We start from the raw sequence: 18,467 nt of genomic DNA on the forward strand, positions 1-18,467 counted from the left end.
TCTAAGTCTGTAATAAATATTCAAAAAATAATCTATCATTTTTCTTATTAATAAATAATTTTCCTTCTAATATATTTACTATATTTAAGAATGTCAAATTATAAATCCTAACTACAACTAATTTACTTAACCTCCACTATACATAAATAAATCCCATTCTTTTTGTTCTTTTGAATATCAAATAAAATATAAATTTTATAAATATAATAATATATTGTTTAAATAGTTCATTTACTATAAAATATATATAATCTCGAAAGTAATCAAATATACATCTCACTGATCGTGAGAAATGGTGGGGCCCACTTTTTATTGCCACGCGGTCAGTGAGAAATGGTGGGGCCCACTTTTATTGCCACGCAGTAAGTTTAAAATTTAAAATAGTTAATTCGAAAAAGACGCATTCGAACCAAAATAAACCCAAACTCTAGCTGCAAGTAGGGAAAAGCAATGAAGCTTTTCCAAGTGTCATAAAAGGGACAAAAACAAACAAATTTAAGAATGTAGCAGATCATATATCGATATTATATTAACAGATTTAGGAATGTAGCAGATCATAACTTGATATCATATTAACTGATTTCAGAAAATGTCACAATGGCCCAGAGTCCTATAAGGAACAAACACAAACGACTGATATCTGCGTAGAGGCTAAAAGTTTTAAGGCGTTTAAGCTTGCAGCGTTCTGCTTGCAGATCATCTTCCAGCACTCTTATTGCTCCTATCAATCTTTCGAATTTCTGATATCCATGCAAAGGATGAATAAATAAATTTGTTCTTCTTCCAAAAAAAATACAAACTGGACAAGAAATCTTAAGCTCTGAAATTTCCACATAAAATCTCAAATCAAACCAAGATAAAACACAATGGAAATATAAATAAATTAGCTTCCTCGTACTGAGAAGCTTTGTACCTCGGAATATTTTTCATTTTCACCGGAAGGAGGAATTTTCGGCTTGGATTTGATTCCGCATCCTTCGTTTGCATAAGAAAAGAATTAGCATATGAAATGCCAGAAATAGATAGAATTGTTTCTCCGAATTTCGAAATGGACATATATACCTGGGGAAATGGAATGCAAGGACAACAGGAGGTGGAGCGCTTTAATTGACTGTGTCATGGCCTGTATTTTACCCCAATTTAATTATTAGTATTACTATTTTGTGCTTAAATTGTTTGCATATAACAGGAGGAACAATGTACAGCAAGAAATCAGAGAAAATTTAGGTTCTTTATATATTCTTGAAGCCTTAAGATTTACATCCACCTAAATCCGTTGAGACAGCTACAATTAAGAAATGATATAATTGCCATGAAGACATTACTGAATCCTAATAATTATTATTTGAAATCTTAACTAAGTGTGTTTCAAAGAGCTAATAATTCGGTTTTATCAGGTAAATATTGCTGAAGAAAGATGCATCAAGCTTTGGCGTTTAAGAAATGTACAATTTTCTAAATTTCTCTACTTTTGCCGTCTGTGAATTCTGAGGGAGCAAATCTCTAAAATATAGTTCGATCTAACCCTGAAGAAGGCTCAGCTCAAAGATATCTTTACACAGGCGTATTATATCTCAGAAATACAGATGGCTCGAACTGAATTTTTTTTTCCACGCATGAAACTTTCAATATGCCATAACTTGATCTGAAAAAGGGGACAATTAGATGTTTCTATACACAAAACTTTCTCCCGCGGCTATCTAATATGTCCAGATCACAAACACGAATAAAGGATATAGATTTTCATTTTAAGCTAAAATCGAGAATCTAAATCAGCGCTTTTCAGATAGCGGAAGAATTGTAATACTTCAGCGAAGACGCGTCATTAGAAACTTAATGTCAGGTATCAAATAAAGTGCAAATCCTGCATTTTAATGAAAAATTCGGGGAATCGAAATATTAAAGGACACAATCAGTTCAAAATGTCGTCCAGAAAACTGCAAAACCTGGCTTCTTTATAATAATTAACCAAGCAGACACATCTACAACCTAGAAATCCTAGAAATTGTTCTTAATATAGTAAAAATTCATTTCAATTCTGAAGAACAAGCAGACACATCTACAACCTGGAAATCCTAGACAAATTCATTTCAATTCTGAAGAATTGAAAAGAATTAAAGAACATTCCAATTCGCACACATACCACAATTTGAAGGCGAGTTTCAGGTGAAGCGTCATCTTGTACAAGCTTTACTGTAAATACGATGAAGAAAAACCAGTAAGTGAATTCTGTATCGCATTTTTTTGAAATGTAAAGTTATAACATGAGTGATCCAACCTTTGGCTTGGATGTTAAATGGTCTGTCTTGCTCGACACTCCTCTCTTCTTCGTTTCTCAACAATGCATCGAAATCTCCCATATGAAGCCTTGCGTGGACGATTTGGAGGCGTGCAAGCACACCGAAAAAAGAGACCTAAACTAATACCGACATATTCCTCAATTTATAGGGCGTGTGGGGCTCCGTTAAGAGGGGATGGCCATAGCAAGAGAAATGAGGGACACTACACTACTTTTTGAAGCTATTTTAGTTCTAGATCCATTTGTTCGAATGTCTAATTATGTGATTTTCAGTTAGTGCTTGATTTTGATTTTCAGTTAGTGCTGAATGATTTTGATGGAATGACTTAATATAATTATATAGATGAATGACATAATATTATGTAAAGTTGAATTCATTCTATTTATCATTTTTATCTTTATTTATAAATATTTCAAATACATTTTGTCTTAACTTATTCATGATGCAATTATTTGTTCTTTGCACCTCTCCTTGGCCTTTTTCAAATATATTCAATTAATATCTTAATATTTACATATTTATGTGTTAAGTCAATCTTCTTAGGCTCAATTCCACAACACAAAGCATAAAATTGACCTTAATTTTTTAATTTTTTAAATCAAATATTTGTAACTCCTTACAATCTCTCTACTCTTTGTGAGGCAACTTAGTGCAAGAATATGCAATTGCTTGCTTTGTCTTGGTATTTAAAGGAATTTAATGTGTGTTCAATAATTATTGATTCTTCATTAAAATTTCTAGGAATTACAAGAAACTTCAATATAGGAATATTTCACTTTAAAGCACAAAAAGAACCCTATTATGAATAAAACCATTATAGCACATCTATATGATTAAATAATGACTTATCTAAGGGAGTTGGTCTAAGGAAGCATGACCATCTAATATTAATTAATTTATTCAAGTTATTCTAAAGTACAACTAGATGTTTATAATTGTAAGAGTTGGTAAAGAATATTCTATATCATTCAATATTTTGTTGAAGATTGTACCCACCTACGATCTTTAAAAAAGTTTATGAAAGATGAACATGTCAACTTTGGGATAACAATAAATTGTTATATTAAAAGATGCAAATATATAATGATAATCAAATTCCTATTATAAAGGGGGCCTCTTGACTATATAGGTCAAAGTGATGAAAAGATTAGATAGTGCTATGAATAATGTCTTAATCTTATTACTTGAGGCTAAAGTGATAAGCATTTTATGTGTACCCTAAGTAAAATTAGTGAAATGTGAAAATACAACCTAGGTGATGAACTAGTTTGTGAAAAAAATCATTCACACTAAAACCTTCCTTTATTGAAACTTGAGAAGAATGTAGACAAAGGAAAATATAGGAAGGTGCAACTTAGGGAACCTAAATTGAGATGTTAACTTTAAGATAGGAAGCAAAATAGTTTTTAAAATACCACTCTTATATCTATATAATTGGATTCATCATAAGATGAAATTCCACTTGGGTAGAGATACCAAGGGAGTGTAAGAATGGTGAAGTTCATAAAATGAAAATGAAAATAAATATCCCTTGCCCAAATTAAAGAGAGAAAATACTTTTTACATAAATCTAGGACAACTAAACTATAAATTAGAATGAATAAACAATACCTCATATTTGAAAGAGATAAATATGGGCATTACATATGTAAAATTTGGGGATAGCTAATTCTCTATACCATCCAATATTGGCTAAAAATCATGGCTAGCCAAGATCAAGGTAGTCCATAAAAGTACAAGAGAGATTAATAATGAGAGAACAATGCTATTCTATTAGTAATGGAAATGATACACCATATACAACAAATTTTATATTATAAAGGGGACCCCTTATTAATATAGGCTAAGGTGGACGTAGGATGGTATAAGGTGACAAAACATGCCTTAATATTATGACTTGAGACATAAAATGATAAGTTATCATCCACATAAGGTGGGAAAGTGATAATGAGATAATTATCAGTAAAAGTGGGATGTTTCCTATGTTCTCCCTAAGTAAGCTTGAGTAGCATGTGTAATTAGGACTTGGGTGTCAATCAACACAAGATACAACACCCATATTAAATAGATACCACCCCCCACCCCACCAAAATAATAATAATAATTTAATTAAATAAATACAAATAATGCAAGATACAATATGGGTCCCAACAATTAGGCATGTTGGGTACCCATACACAAATATAATATAATCTCTTACAAATGGAGAAAGGGAGAAAAGCCAGTGAGATAAATATCCTCACAAAAAGAGATTTTTTTTTTTTTTTTTAATGTTATAAATGAAGAAAATATCCTACCACCCCTAAGAATGTAGAAAAAGAGATATGATGCAATCTCATTTAATGTAGAGCATCCTATATTGATGGCAGACACTCAACACTAAATACCATAGTAACACAAGGACGCGCCCCCCCCCCCCCCCCCCCCCCCCCCGCCCCCCCACCCCACCCCCCCGAATTTTCACCCCATGTCTCAGAGACTTCAATGCACTAAAGACTTGGGGACTTCATCCCCTTGTCCCCATCAGATTCTGCCACCTTCACTAGGGATGGGGGACATCCCAATGTTGACTATTTTCATATTCGACTATTTATGTTTAATGTTTGATGTTCCAATTCAATGCAACATTCAAGTATTTACTCTTTTACATCTTTATAGCTTATATTGCAATACATATTCTCATAACTAGCATTTAAGTACCAGATACATAAATATATACCCCCTCTCCTGTCCCCCACCACTGTCCCTTCATCATCTCCAACTTAAGGCCCCTCTTTCTCCCCATCTCAGAAACTTGAGCCGCCATTCCACCATCCCCCCGTCCCCAAGGTAGTGTAACTATGTTAAATATTGAAGATGACCCAATGTTTTTGATAAATAAAATAGGTTTTGAAGGACCCTAAAACCCTTTACAGTGCTAGAGAAAAAAAACATTAAAAGACCAAGCTAACATAAAACAGAGCAAAAAAGGATAGTGACCAAAAGTCCAATGAGAAAGGCCATCAACACAAGGGAAACCTGAAACAACACAAAAGAGACAACCAGAACTAGGAATCCATATTCATTAGGAAGTTCACAACTTCCTTCTCTAGAGTGTCCATCTTCCCAACAACCTCTTTGATCTTAGTGAGCTCATTGTTTTACTCAGAGACTTTCTTCATCTTGTTGAACTTAGTCCTACTCCTTAGGCCTTCTATCTCATCTCCAACACCCCCATCATCTATGATGATCATCGCCTTTTCCATTCACTTGCCCTCTAGTTTGTTGATTAGAGCCTTGAGAATTTCAGAGGCGTTCAGGATATGGTAGCTCTAGTTAGCTATGCCCCATAGAGTAGCTTGAGTGGCACCCACTTTGTTGGTAAGGTCCAACACTTTAGCTTCTAGGCTATAGAAGGCAGCAAGATGAACATACTGTTTGGATTCAACTCTATCCCCTTCCACAGTGATCTTCTTTCCTTCCAACTAACTCATTCTTTCCTTAATCTCAGCAATCCGGTGGAACAACCATTTAATGGACCTGAAGTTGTCAATCATGTTGGTCTTAGCATTGTTGAGAAAATTGAAGTTATCACATATGGTCAATGAGCATCTAGAGTTCCACCTTCCCTTTCAGGTCCTCATGAATTTGCAAGTTGACAATTTCTCTAGCTATCCCCAAGTGAATGTTTTCCATGTTCATATTTTTCTAAGTGGTCACTCTCCCTTTAGTAAAGGTGGTTACTGTCACATTTTTATCTTTCATATGTTCTTCCACGGGGTTGGTAGGAGTCTCAAACTCTTGATGGTCTCCTAGGTCCATATTATTGATAGGGTTGTGCTCCTTATCCTTTGCATATCCCATAGTCTCCTCTTGAGATGACCGCTTCTTCTTTTCCTTGGGGGTCTTTCTCACAACCTCTTCCTCCCCTTCTGTTTCCATCTCCTCACTTTCCTCCTCATCATTCTCAAAAGATGACTTCCTTCCTTTCTTCTATGGGGATTTCTTAGGCTTTTTATCCTTCCTTTGTCTCTTAGTTGTGCTATTCTTCTCGACCTTGTACATAACATCCATATTCATGTATGTGTCATCCTTACTAGAGTTGAGATCATCTTTAGAATCAGTAGTGTTTCCCAGAGGATGTTTGTTAACACTTTTTTGTAGCTGATCTTTGGAAGTTTTCCTTTTGGAAATTTTCTTCTTACTCTTGCTTGGCACAGAGTCCTCATCAAAATCAAGGCCGTCACTATCCTCCTCATCTAAGGAATCTTCATACTCATCAGAATCATCACATTCACCCTCTGTAGTCTTGGTTTTGATGAACTTCCCTACATTGTTAGCTTTAATGTCCTCATAAATGAGAAGCATTAGTCCATCATGAAAAGGGGGATTGGTAATACTCCAATCTTTAATCCCACTGATGTTATTGTTTAGCAAGGAGTACAAATAAAAAGGAATAGAAATTTTAATGTTATGCCTAAATTGATTTAGCATAAAAAAATGATATGTAAAAACTCTAGAGAACCTACCATCAAGGGTAATCTAGGAAACAATAGCCCTAAGAATAAACCTCAAAAATTTCTTTAGAGACTTGGGTTGAAAGAAGATAATACCTTTTTTTCACCAATTTCTTCTTTTCCTTGGGCGTCTTCAGGAATGTGTCCACTGTAGAGTCAAAGATCTTCCTATCTCTGTAAAACTTCTTGCCAACAATTGGGATGCTCGTAACCTTAGAGATAAACTCCTCAGTGATGGAGTACTTCTTGTCATTCATAGTCAAGCAACCCTCATTCCAATTCTATAGAAATAACTAGGTAACTTGGGGATTTCCCCCATGCAATTCCTCTAAGAAAGTAGCAATACCCCCTTTGCTCAAGACTTCCCAAATTCTCATTCTCTTCCTCCATTTATCACATCTAGCAAGCTCCTGCCATTTTCTTTCGCCTCTCATTCTCTTTGTTGTGTATGTAGAGCTAATGCAAGAGATGAAAGGAAAAGAAAAAAATAACAAAAAGACCGAGAATCTATGTGAAAAAATAGAAGAGTAATGATGAGTACCACCTCTACCTCTACCACTCCTCGTCATAAAAAACATATCCTTCTTAGCATACATCACTATCTTTAATGATGACCCCTTTAACTCCTACTATCACATCATTATTGATTCTTGAGATAACTAGATCAAGAAGGTTTTCGTTCTATTTTTGCAAGCTTTGACATGTCGCAGCCAAGTTGGCCATGACGTCAACAACCCCATTGGCTTCTGGGTAGGTATGACTAATAAAGTAGTCCTCAAAGGTATTGAGGATAGAAATATTTTCTTTTATAACATTGTCTATGGTCCAAGAGGGATCAAATTGGCTTTAAGGCATTTCACAATGTTGATTGAATCTCCCTATAGAGATAAAGTTTAGAAACACCCCTCTTTAGCTAGTTTAGTAGTTTGGAGGGCAACCATGGCTTCAACACCATGGTTTTTTTGAACACCCAAAGGGAGTGAAACTCCCCCCCATCCTTGACCAACATAGTCTCATATCAGTCCCCCACACCCAGCCAACCCAAAATTTCCCTTAGCCACCCCCATTAAAATTCGCTTTCCTCCACTCAATAGGGGGAGGATCCACTAATAGTTAGCTCTTCCCTTAGTAGGATCTTTCCCTTTTTGCTTCTCTTGGAGGATCTCCTGCCAACCTAAGCATGAGAAGATGACTCAATGTTACCAAACAACATTTCTCTCCTTAGAAAGAAATAAAATGAATATGGTATGAAATATTCCTTCTCATTCCTTAGAAGTAGATGAGAGAAGAAGAATAAATTTTGATGTCACTAAAGCATGCTCAAGTGTCTCCTTGTCGATAAAAAATATTGTCATGATGTTCCATTATCTATTTGAGGCCACACCATAGAAGATGAAATTGCAAATCTCCTAAAATATGATATATAGTGTATGCTCCCCCTCTAAAGAAAATAGACCTCCTCTAAAGATTGTATAGAAGCATCCAAAATCGTGTCAAAATTGAAAGGATGATGATGTAAAAAATGAATATAATAGGATCGAATGCTCCCTCATAATAACTATAGAACCTGATCATCTCCATCAAATATAATACAAAAAAATTCTATGGTGTCAAGAAAGATATTTAAATGTAGGACTCCATAGAGAAACTTGCAATACTTGTCAAGTGATCATGACTTTGAATCCATCTTTGAAAGACTATGTGAACCTTATTGTACTAAATCACAAGGATACCACACTATAGATAAAAAAAAATTCCATTAATTGTAATAGTTTATGAAGGGTATGGAGTCTTCTAGTATGAGTCTCTAAAACCTCATAATATGAAATAAACTTCAAGATTTGAAAGTGAGCATACCAAGCTATCTATGCCTTATTGTCACATCCATTCAATAAAAAATAGGAGCAATTTAATGCAAGGTATAGATTCAATTTTTTTTTATCAAACTCCTAAACTAATTTATGTTCTCTTTTTGAATATTGAACAATCATAGAAAATGGTGTGAAATTAACACTGTTTCTTACTCCGCCATTTGTGATTTAATAGATATAACTAGTTGACAATAAATGTACATGTAAAGAACATTATTAAATGATCCATCATCCATCTCGATAGATCACTCCTCCCCCGAACCCCCCACCCCCTCCCCCCCACACACACACATGAGGGTTGTTAGCCATTAATACATGTGGTGATCATAAAGAATCAAATGAAGATAACATACTCTCAAAAGAATCCATATGGTATGAGGCTCCTAAATTAAGTATTCACCTATCTTAATAAGAATATGTAATATACGACAAGTCCTTCCTCCTTTTGTTTCTCTAGCTTAGTTGATGAAGAATAAGAAGTGTATGAACTGCATAATATTATTGGGGAATATTGATTTGATTCTTCTTAAGATGACATTGTTGGTTATGTGATAGCATCTCTCACAAGGTTCATGACATGGTTTAACCACCTCCCATGGACTCTATACTTGTAAAGTGGTTGTATCAAGCATTGGCATGTAAATACTTTTGGTGCAATCATGATGAATACTTCTAAAATGTGGTATTAGAACTTGGTCACAAGTTTGAATCTACATAGATTGCAATGAGTGGCATAAGGAGGAGGATGGTTGATAGTGTTCTAGTGTCTCTCATAGGGTTTATGACATAGTTTAACCTTCTCCATATTTTTGTGTAACAATAATAAATAGTTGTAACATGTACTTTAACTTAGAAAGTAGTTTTAGATATAATATTGGTGTTTATCATACCTTTCTTTCTTGCAATATTCACATTTAGGCTGCTTCATCTTAGATGATTCCCCATGACAAGGAGAGGATTTTTAATTCCATCTTTAGCTTTCTCTCTTTTTCTTATTATCTAAGTTTCCTTTTTATTTTTATATCTTAGGCTTAATTACCACAAATAGTTGATGCCTAGTGTACTCGATTAGACCCATGTTAATTAACTTTGCTTCCTCTTGGATTAGGATAAATTTACAAAATCTTCAAACTTAGGATGAACATATATATATATATATATATATATGATGCTCCAGTAAAAATGATAATGAATGTGAAAGAAAACATTAAACACTTATGCTTGGGACTAAGCTTAGAAATAACACCCCAAATAAATGTCAAATCCTCTTTCTCAATATTTTATTCCTTTAGACATTTTCAAGTAGTTGCTTGATTTATAGATGTTGACTTGAATGTCATCAACACTTGTTGGATATAGATTCAACAAATCACTATCAATTTGATATCCCTCAATCTTACCAATTTTACTATATAATTTTTGAAGAGTCTCTCCCATGAATCTTTAGGTATTTACACAATTCAATACGAAATTAAAAATAATAATAATAATAAACATATACATTTAATTGTCTTCTCACAAATGTGTCTAGATATATCATATTTATAATAAATAAATTTGTATTTTCTTGAAAATTTGGATCTCCTCTTGATTTTGATTTATTATGCAAGATTCTCATTCTTCATTCGCTTTTACCTAGGTCTTCCACATAAAACTAGGGCCTTCTTCAATGATTTTTTTAGTGGCGAATCTTTGCCAATTGGCAATCTTGTCTCTTCAGGAAATCACAATTTGGCAAATAAAACCTACATATAGGGTCAAATAGGTTGCCAAGATATTAAATAATTTGGGTCCAAATCCTAGGCTAATCGCCCATTAGTGTACACATAATTGGTCCCAAATCTGGGTCTAATCACCAATATAATCTACATTTAGGACACAATTATTTTAAAATAGTCATGAGCCTTTACCTAATGTCAAGTCTTATTAGACAATGTCATTTCACCCTTAGAATAAAATAATTTTTTTTGGGGTCAAGCGTCGCCTAGCATTTTACCGTTGCGTGTCTCCAACTACCCCTATTTAGCCAACTATTTCATATTTTGGACTTTGGAAAAAGTGTCTTGATTTCATGAAGAATTAGAATTTATGTCATGACATTTAAAATTAGGCCCAAAATAGAGGTAAGGTCATTGATCTATCTTACATCAACGGTCTACATCAATTCCTTTCATGATAACAATGATAACATGCAAAGTGGCAACAACCAATTTGGCAACAAGAAATAACACATTATTAATTGAATCTTAATGGATTGGCAAACTACAAGTACACTATACATTGTACACTTAGTATATGAGTAATGGCCCACCCATGACTGTAAAATCACTAAAAATTAAATGATCTCTTTGTAGCAATTGAAAAATTAGCCAACTATATTAATATTTTTCACTATATAAAACAATTACTTCGCTTCTTACATTACAAAAATGTTTATGAACAACAACAAAAAATTGCCAAACAATTATTATAAAATTTTGATATGGAAAGGAAATTTTCACCAATAGAAAATATTATTCTGCCTTGCCTCGAACAAAAAAATTGTCCTCGATTAGAAATTTTTCCTTCACATTAAATGTTGAATTTGCTAGAATTTTACACATTTTTCTCTTGCCTCGAACAACTCTAGTAAAGAACAAAGCAAGATCTAATAATTATCTTCCTCTTCCATCTTGATATCAACTAATTCCAATTGAACAACTAACATACTGAATGTATCCTTATGATTTGTATTTTTTCCACTCTCATCCATTAAATCAAGAAATTTAGTTTCTTACTCAAGATAATCTTATTTACTGGAGATTTGGCTTGATACATATCACAAAATTTCTTCCATAGCTTCTTTGTAGATGAATTTTATGGACAATAGTTAAAATATAGCTTACAAGCACAATTTGATTAGAAACTTAGATTTATGGTCATTAACATTATATTTGATAGCCTCATATGGATTATTACATGTCCGGACATTCTCGTCAACCATGTCCCAAAGATACCAATCTATTAATAGATCTTCAAGCTTCAACATCCATATTTTAGACTTATTTTGAGAAAATATATCCACCTCTATGTTGAAAATAGATTGATACAAGTATGAGAATGTGTTTCAATCATTGTTTTGTCTGTGATGTCAAACTTGCTACTTGCTAGTAAGAGAACTGCTTAGTTGATTTGCTCACATCAAATACTATCATTTGTTCGATTAATAAGGAGATTTTGATTAAATGAGATAACAAAAGCACCTAGAGAAAAGGTTGAGTTATGGTATAAAAAAGGAGTACAAAGATCAGTTAAGATAGTGATGATCTAGTGCATTGATTATCTACTTAAGGTTACAAAGATTGGATATACTGATTAAGTCTAGAAGAAAAAGTAAGAAGAATCAAGTCTACCAAGCTTGACCAAGTGGATAGTAGATGTCAAGCAAAGTTAGTGCAAGCCAAGTAGAAAATCTATTGGAGCCGAGCAAAGTCAAATTTTAGTGTATGCCAAGAGATATAGTGTAATTTGAGTAAAGTTTAGTTGATGCCAAGCACCAGTAAACTTTAGTGTTTGTCGAGTTATCTAGTGATGCCAAGTGGAAGAATAATATGGAAGCCAAGTGCTAGTATTAATGTTAAATTGTGGATTTGGCAAATCTAAGCCGACTATTTTTTTTCTTGAATTTTGTGAAGTGTGTGGAAGATAGCTATGATGAGTTGGTGGCACAAAATTCATGATAAATCATTTTTGAGGAAAATTCAAAGAGGATTGAAGGAGAAGTTTCTAGAAGGGACTAAAATGAAAAGATGGGTAGATTCATTGAATCCTACCTAATCCTACCTAACCCTAAAATGGATGATAGATGATGAATGACAAAAGATCTTAATTTTCTATTTATAGAGATGGCTAGTTAGAAGCAAGGTTGATCAATGTTGCAGAACCTAAGTTAGACAAGAGGTCTAAGGTATTTCTTCATTCAGAGACTATTATTGGCAAGCAAAGAAAGAAGGCTTAAGGGTATGGATTCTTGAAGGTGAACAAGCTACAAGAGCTGAAGTGTGTGAAAGCTAAGCAAAATGGAGGACTGAAACAATGATCTATAATCCACAAAGTGAGTTGTAATTTATTATTAGATCAAGCCTTACTGTTACTTTCTAATCATTATACAATTCTAGGGTAAATCCTTTGAATTAAGGTTGACCTAACAATCATTTGTAATTCCTTTAACCAAGTGACATTCCAAGTGAATGATCTAAAGTCCTCTAACAAGGCTCACTCCTAACAGGGTGATTGAGATCCTCTAACCAAATCACATTTAATAGTGTGTATAACTATAACCTTTAATAGGGTTGGCCTTTCATAGGGCATCACTTCAAAAGAGTGAGAATGAGTAGCATGTTACTAGTGATTTTTTCCAAATTTGGTTTCCACATAAAATCATTGTGTCAAATGTGTTATTGAATCTATTATGTTTCATTCTTACATTTCTACAAAGTTGATTTGACAGTAACCTACAAAGTTTAAGTGATTGTATGATCTAATGGATGCATGCATGAATATGTTTTATGGATATAGGTTCACTAAGTTGTGAAAAAATTTATTTGTACATCTGGACATTGGATAACTGATTCACCCCCCTCTCCCTTAGTTTTTCTAAAGAATTCCAACAATTGGTATCAAAACCATCTACTTAAGAGGACTAGTTTGAAGGTACTAGAAGCAAAAGATTAAGATTCAAAAAGAGAGGCACCCAAGCTTAACAAAGACAACTTTCTTGCATGGAAAAGTCTAGTGAAGCTACATCTAGGAGGTCTTGGAGACCATGCACAATCTACCATCGCCAATGAGCATATTGATCCTATTGGAGTCCTAACCGATGAATTTTGAAAAAGAAGAAAGAACACAATCAGGTAATGTTGGAGATTACCTCTTCCCTAAGTTATTCCAAGTTTGATCACATTAAGGGTTGTGATAGTGCAAAGAAAATGTGGGATGCTCTTTACACCATCTATGGAGGTGATGCAAATGTTTTGAGAGCCAAATCTGAAAGTCTTAGAGGTAAGTTCGATGATATGAGAATGAAAGAAGGTGAGAATGTTGCTCAATATTGCTCTAGGATAAAAGATGTTGTTAATGTTATAAGAGGATCTACTAGTAAGATAGATGATGAGACTATTTTAAACAAAGTTTTGAGAACATTACTACCCATCTATGCTATTACAGTTTCTGCAATACAAGAATTGAGATGTATACCAGGTTCTAATCTTACTCTTGAAGGTTTAGTAGGTGGGCTCACTGCTTTTGAGCTATCTAATTTTGACAACTTCAAATATAACAATGTTGAATTTGCTTTTAAAGCTAAGTTCTCATTGAAGGAACTTAATGAGAAGAAGAAGAAAAAGGTAAAATATGTTTCCAGTGAAAGTGATACAAATGAGGAGGATGCAGGACAACTTAAAGCACTACTAGCCAGGAGATTTCACAGAGGTAAAGAAAAATTCAAAGATAAGTTACCTATAATGTGTTTTAATTGCAATGAGGTTGGTCATATTGCTGCTAGATGTCTAGAAAAGAAGAACTAAAGAGGTGGAGACAAGTACAAAAGTAAGAAAGATGAAGACAAAAAAGATTACAAAGACAGAGGCAAGAAGTCTTGCTACATTGCAAAAGAAGAAACCAAATATGGATCTGATGATCATGATGATGAAGTGGTTTTTGTTACAATGAAGCATGATTCTAATGAGGATGAGGCAACTGCACTAGTGTCTTGTGTGAAGAAGAATGATAGATGGATCATTGATAGTGGGTGTTCACATCACATGACTAGAGATAAAAGTAAGTTCATTACCTTGAATTATTATGGTGGAAATAATATAAGGTTTGGTAATGATGCACCCTATCCGATAAAAGGAAAAGGTTCTATCAAACTCACAGAAAATATTTTATGTGACAATGCTTACTATGTTAAAGAACGTAATTATAATTTGGTGAGTGTGTCACAACTAAATAGTTTAGGTTGCAAGGTTGAGTTTGAGAACAATATTGCTAAGATACATGATACTAACGAAAAAATAATGGGAAAAGGTGATCAAACTAGAGGTAATATATTCTACCTTGATATGGATGATGTTACTAATCTAGTTGTAGAATTTGATGATGTGTGATTATGACACAAGAAGTTATGTTATGTTAATTTTGATAACTTGATTAGTATCAGTAACATGAGAAGAATCAAAGGTTTGCCTAAGTTGAAGAAACCTGACAATATAATTTCCAAACAATGTCAGATAGGCAAAATGACAAAGTCTAGTTTTAAGAGTAAGACTCATACCTCTAAAGAAATTTTGGAAATTGTTCATACTAACTTGTGTGGACCAATTGATGTGAAAATTTACAAAGGTGATAAGTACATTATGCTATTTGTTGATGATTATTCTAAGATGATGATAGTTATGTTTCTGAAAGAGAAATCTAATGCTTTCCAAATATTTAAGTGGTACTTAGCAAGAGTTGAGAAGGAAATAAGTAAAATCTTAAAATGTGTGAGATCTGATAGAGGAGGAGAATTTACATCAAATGAGTTTGAGATGTTTTATAATGATAGATAAATCAAAAGTCAGACATTTGCTCTTAAGACCCCTCCATAAAATGGAATTGCTAAAAGGAGGAAGAGATATATAATAGACTGTGCTAGGACACTCATGATGGAGAAGAATGTTTCTTTGAAATACTGGAGAGAGGTTGTAAGTATAGTTGTTTATACCTTGAACCATGTGCAAGTTAATAAAGGTACTCATTCAACACCTTTTGAACTATGGTATGGATACTCACCCAATGTAAAATATTTTAAGGTATTTGGAAGAAAGTGTTATATTATCAAAGATTTTAGGAATGCTAAATTAGATGCAAAAAGTGAAGAAGGTATATTCTTTGGTTATTCCATAAGAAGTAAAGCTTATAAGCGTTTAAATACTAACACTAACAAAGTTGTGGAAAGTACAAATGTGAAATTTGATGAAAATACAGAAGTACACGAGGTTGAACCTATGAAGGAACCAGAGGAATACAAATCATTTGTATAATTTTATGAAGATATGCTTGCTAATGAAGATATTGTAAATCAAGCTGCAAATCAACAACAAGTTTCAGTGACTATCGAGTCACATACAATGAATGTCGAGTTGCATTCAAAAACTGAGCTATAGTTAGGTACCGAGTTACAAAATGAAGTTAAGGCACATTTTGATTCTGAGATTAGTGTACATGAAATAGATGTTGAATTAACTAATAGAGAAGTACATTGTGATTCAAAAGTTAATAGATCAAATGAGGAAAATAGAGCAGAACCAAAATTGTCAAAGTATGTAAAAATACAGCATCCTACTACATAAATTATTCGAGATAAAGATGCAAGACCAATAACAAGGAAAAAGTTGAGAAATGGTACATATTTTCTTAGCATTCATGAACCTAAAATAGTAAAAGAATCCTTAGAAGATGTGGGCTGGAGTAAAGCTATGAAAGAAAAGATTGAACAAATTGAGAAGAATACGACATGGACTCTAGTTCCTAGACCAGAAGATAAAAATGTGATTGGCACCAAGTGGGTGTACAAAAGAAAGTTAGATGAAAATGGTTAAGTCACAAGGAATAAGGCAAGATTAGTTTGCAAGGGGTATGCACAAGAAGAAGGGATAGACTATGGAGAAACATTTGCTCCTGTTGCAAGATTGGAAGGAGTAAGAACTTCGCTTGCTTACTCTACGTACAAAGGTTTCAAAGTTTATCAAATGGATGTTAAATCTACATTTATGAATGACATATTGGAAGAAGATATCTATATAGAAACGCCAAAAGGATTTTTTGATGCTAACAACAAAAGCATGGTACATAGACTACACAAAGCTTTATATGGTTTGAAGCAAGCACCAAGAGCATGGTATAAGAGACTTCACAATTATCATGTGAAAATTGGATTTCAGAGGACTAATGATAATAGCAATCTATACTTAAAGGCAAAGGTATTTTGCTATCTAAATTTTTTGTTGATGATATCACATTTGGAGGTCAAGATGCTTTATGTAAGGCTTTTGCAAATGAAATGAAGAAAGAATTTGAGATGTTTATGTTTGGAGAGATCAAGTTATTTGTAGGTTTGCAAGTACATTATATGAAATATGGTATATGCATCACTCAGTCAAAATATGTAAAGGAGATACTAAATTTTTTTGGATTGGAAGGTTCCAAGTTAGTAAGCATAGCTATGGTGATAGGACACAAATTGTCAAAGAATGATGATTTAGCTAAGGTGAATCAAACATTGTACAAGTCTATGATTGGCAAATTACAATATGTAGTACATAGCAGACCTAACATTGCATTATCTATTAGGATTGTTGCAAGATTCTTTGCTAAGCCTAGGAAGAATCATTTGATGAGTGTTAACAAAATAATGAGATATCTAAAAGGTACATAAGACTATGGTCTACACTACAAGAAAAATGAGAAATTTGAGTTGAGAGCCTACACTTATGTTGATTGGGTTGGAAATATTGATGATAGAAAGAGCACTAGTGAAGAAGAATCTTTCTTAGGAAAGAGGCTAGTTACATGGACTAGCAAGAAACAAAACTGCATATTTCAATCTATTGTTGAAGGTGAATATGTTGTTATTGCAATAAATTGTACAAACATTGTATGGATCAAACAACTACTCAAAGGTATGAAGAAGGAAATTATTGAACCTATGATATTTTATTGTGATAATACAAGTTCTATAAATATATCAAAGAACCATGTAATGCATACAAAGACTAAGCACATTGCAATCAAGTATAATTACTTGAGAGATCTAGTTCAAGATAAAGAGGTGAAAATGGAATATGTGAATACAAAAGAGAAAATAGTTGATATCTCCACAAAAAAATTACCTAAGTATGCTCATGAGTATATAAGAGGTAAATTAGGGGTCATACCCCTATCCAAGGCTATTTAAGAAGCATGAGAAGTGCTCTGCATCAACTAAGATGATTGACATATGTTATACATTGATGTAGTGGATCTTACTTTAGGAGCTACCTAAAGTAATCAAAGAGCTAGAGCTGCAGATCAATCACAAGCTAGGTGGCAAAGGGAGAAACTAAAATTGTTCATATCTACATATTAAGATGACAAGTCTTTGGCATTGTTGTCAAAGAGGGAGGAAAAAAAAAGGAAAGGGGGAAATCCAAGGAAGAAATCCATAAATCCATAAAGGAAGAAACATGGAATATCTACACAGAGGAAGATAGTGTTGATGAAGATATAAGGACAAATAGATAGAGAGAGATACCTAAAATTAGAAAGAGGAAGTGATCAAGAGGGAGTCATAAGGATGAGTTAATTGTCTATTAATCATAACTGAATTTTGTAACCTGTATAGAAGATGAAAGTTGCTGATAGGGAGAGATTTCAATACAAGGAATTATTTTCCTTTTGGTATTATTATTGGTTGTACTAGTTTTCCATCAATGCCAAAGAGGGAGATTGTTCAAAATAAATTGATACAAGTATGAGAATGTGTTTCAATCATTGTTTTGTCACTGGTGTCAAACCTGCTACTTGCTGGTAAGACAACTCCTTAGTTGATTTGAGTACTATTATTTGTTTGATTGATGAGGAGGCTTTGGTCAAATGAGGTAACAAAAACACCTAGAGAAAAGGTTGAGTTATGGTATGAAAAGGAGTGCAAAGATCAATTAAGACAGTGATGATATAGTGCATTGATTATCTACTTAAGATTGCAAAGATTGGATACACTGATTAAGTCTAGAAGAACA

The 18,467-nt window shown here is 33.5% G+C and overlaps 1 protein-coding gene across 1 annotated transcript; it reads right to left on the reverse strand.

The window, feature by feature from the left end:
- Positions 1 to 494: 494 nt before the first annotated feature.
- LOC149574882 (uncharacterized) lies at positions 495 to 2,469 on the reverse strand. Its single transcript, XM_089812140.1, has 5 exons — positions 2,279 to 2,469; positions 2,144 to 2,193; positions 1,063 to 1,123; positions 914 to 975; positions 495 to 740 (listed from the first exon to the last, which is right to left on the reverse strand). Exons 1-5 carry the CDS (start codon positions 2,358 to 2,360, stop codon positions 573 to 575), a joined length of 423 nt encoding a protein of 140 aa, XP_089668266.1. The 5' UTR covers positions 2,361 to 2,469; the 3' UTR covers positions 495 to 572.
- Positions 2,470 to 18,467: the final 15,998 nt, after the last annotated feature.

This window comes from Cupressus sempervirens, chromosome 2 (assembly GCF_028749045.1).
Source record: "Cupressus sempervirens isolate cs-2001-9-10 chromosome 2, ASM2874904v1, whole genome shotgun sequence".
Classification (NCBI taxonomy): Eukaryota; Viridiplantae; Streptophyta; class Pinopsida; order Cupressales; family Cupressaceae; genus Cupressus; species Cupressus sempervirens.

Bases quoted from the DNA above. Each gene is read 5' to 3' on its own strand.
- LOC149574882 (XM_089812140.1), bottom strand. From the start codon at position 2,360: ATGGGAGATTTCGATGCATTGTTGAGAAACGAAGAAGAGAGGAGTGTC. The intron at 2,194-2,278 runs GTTGGATCACTC...TCGTATTTACAG, and splicing joins ATTTAACATCCAAGCCAAAG to TAAAGCTTGTACAAGATGAC. The intron at 1,124-2,143 runs GTATGTGTGCGA...GGTAAAATACAG, and splicing joins AAACTCGCCTTCAAATTGTG to GCCATGACACAGTCAATTAA.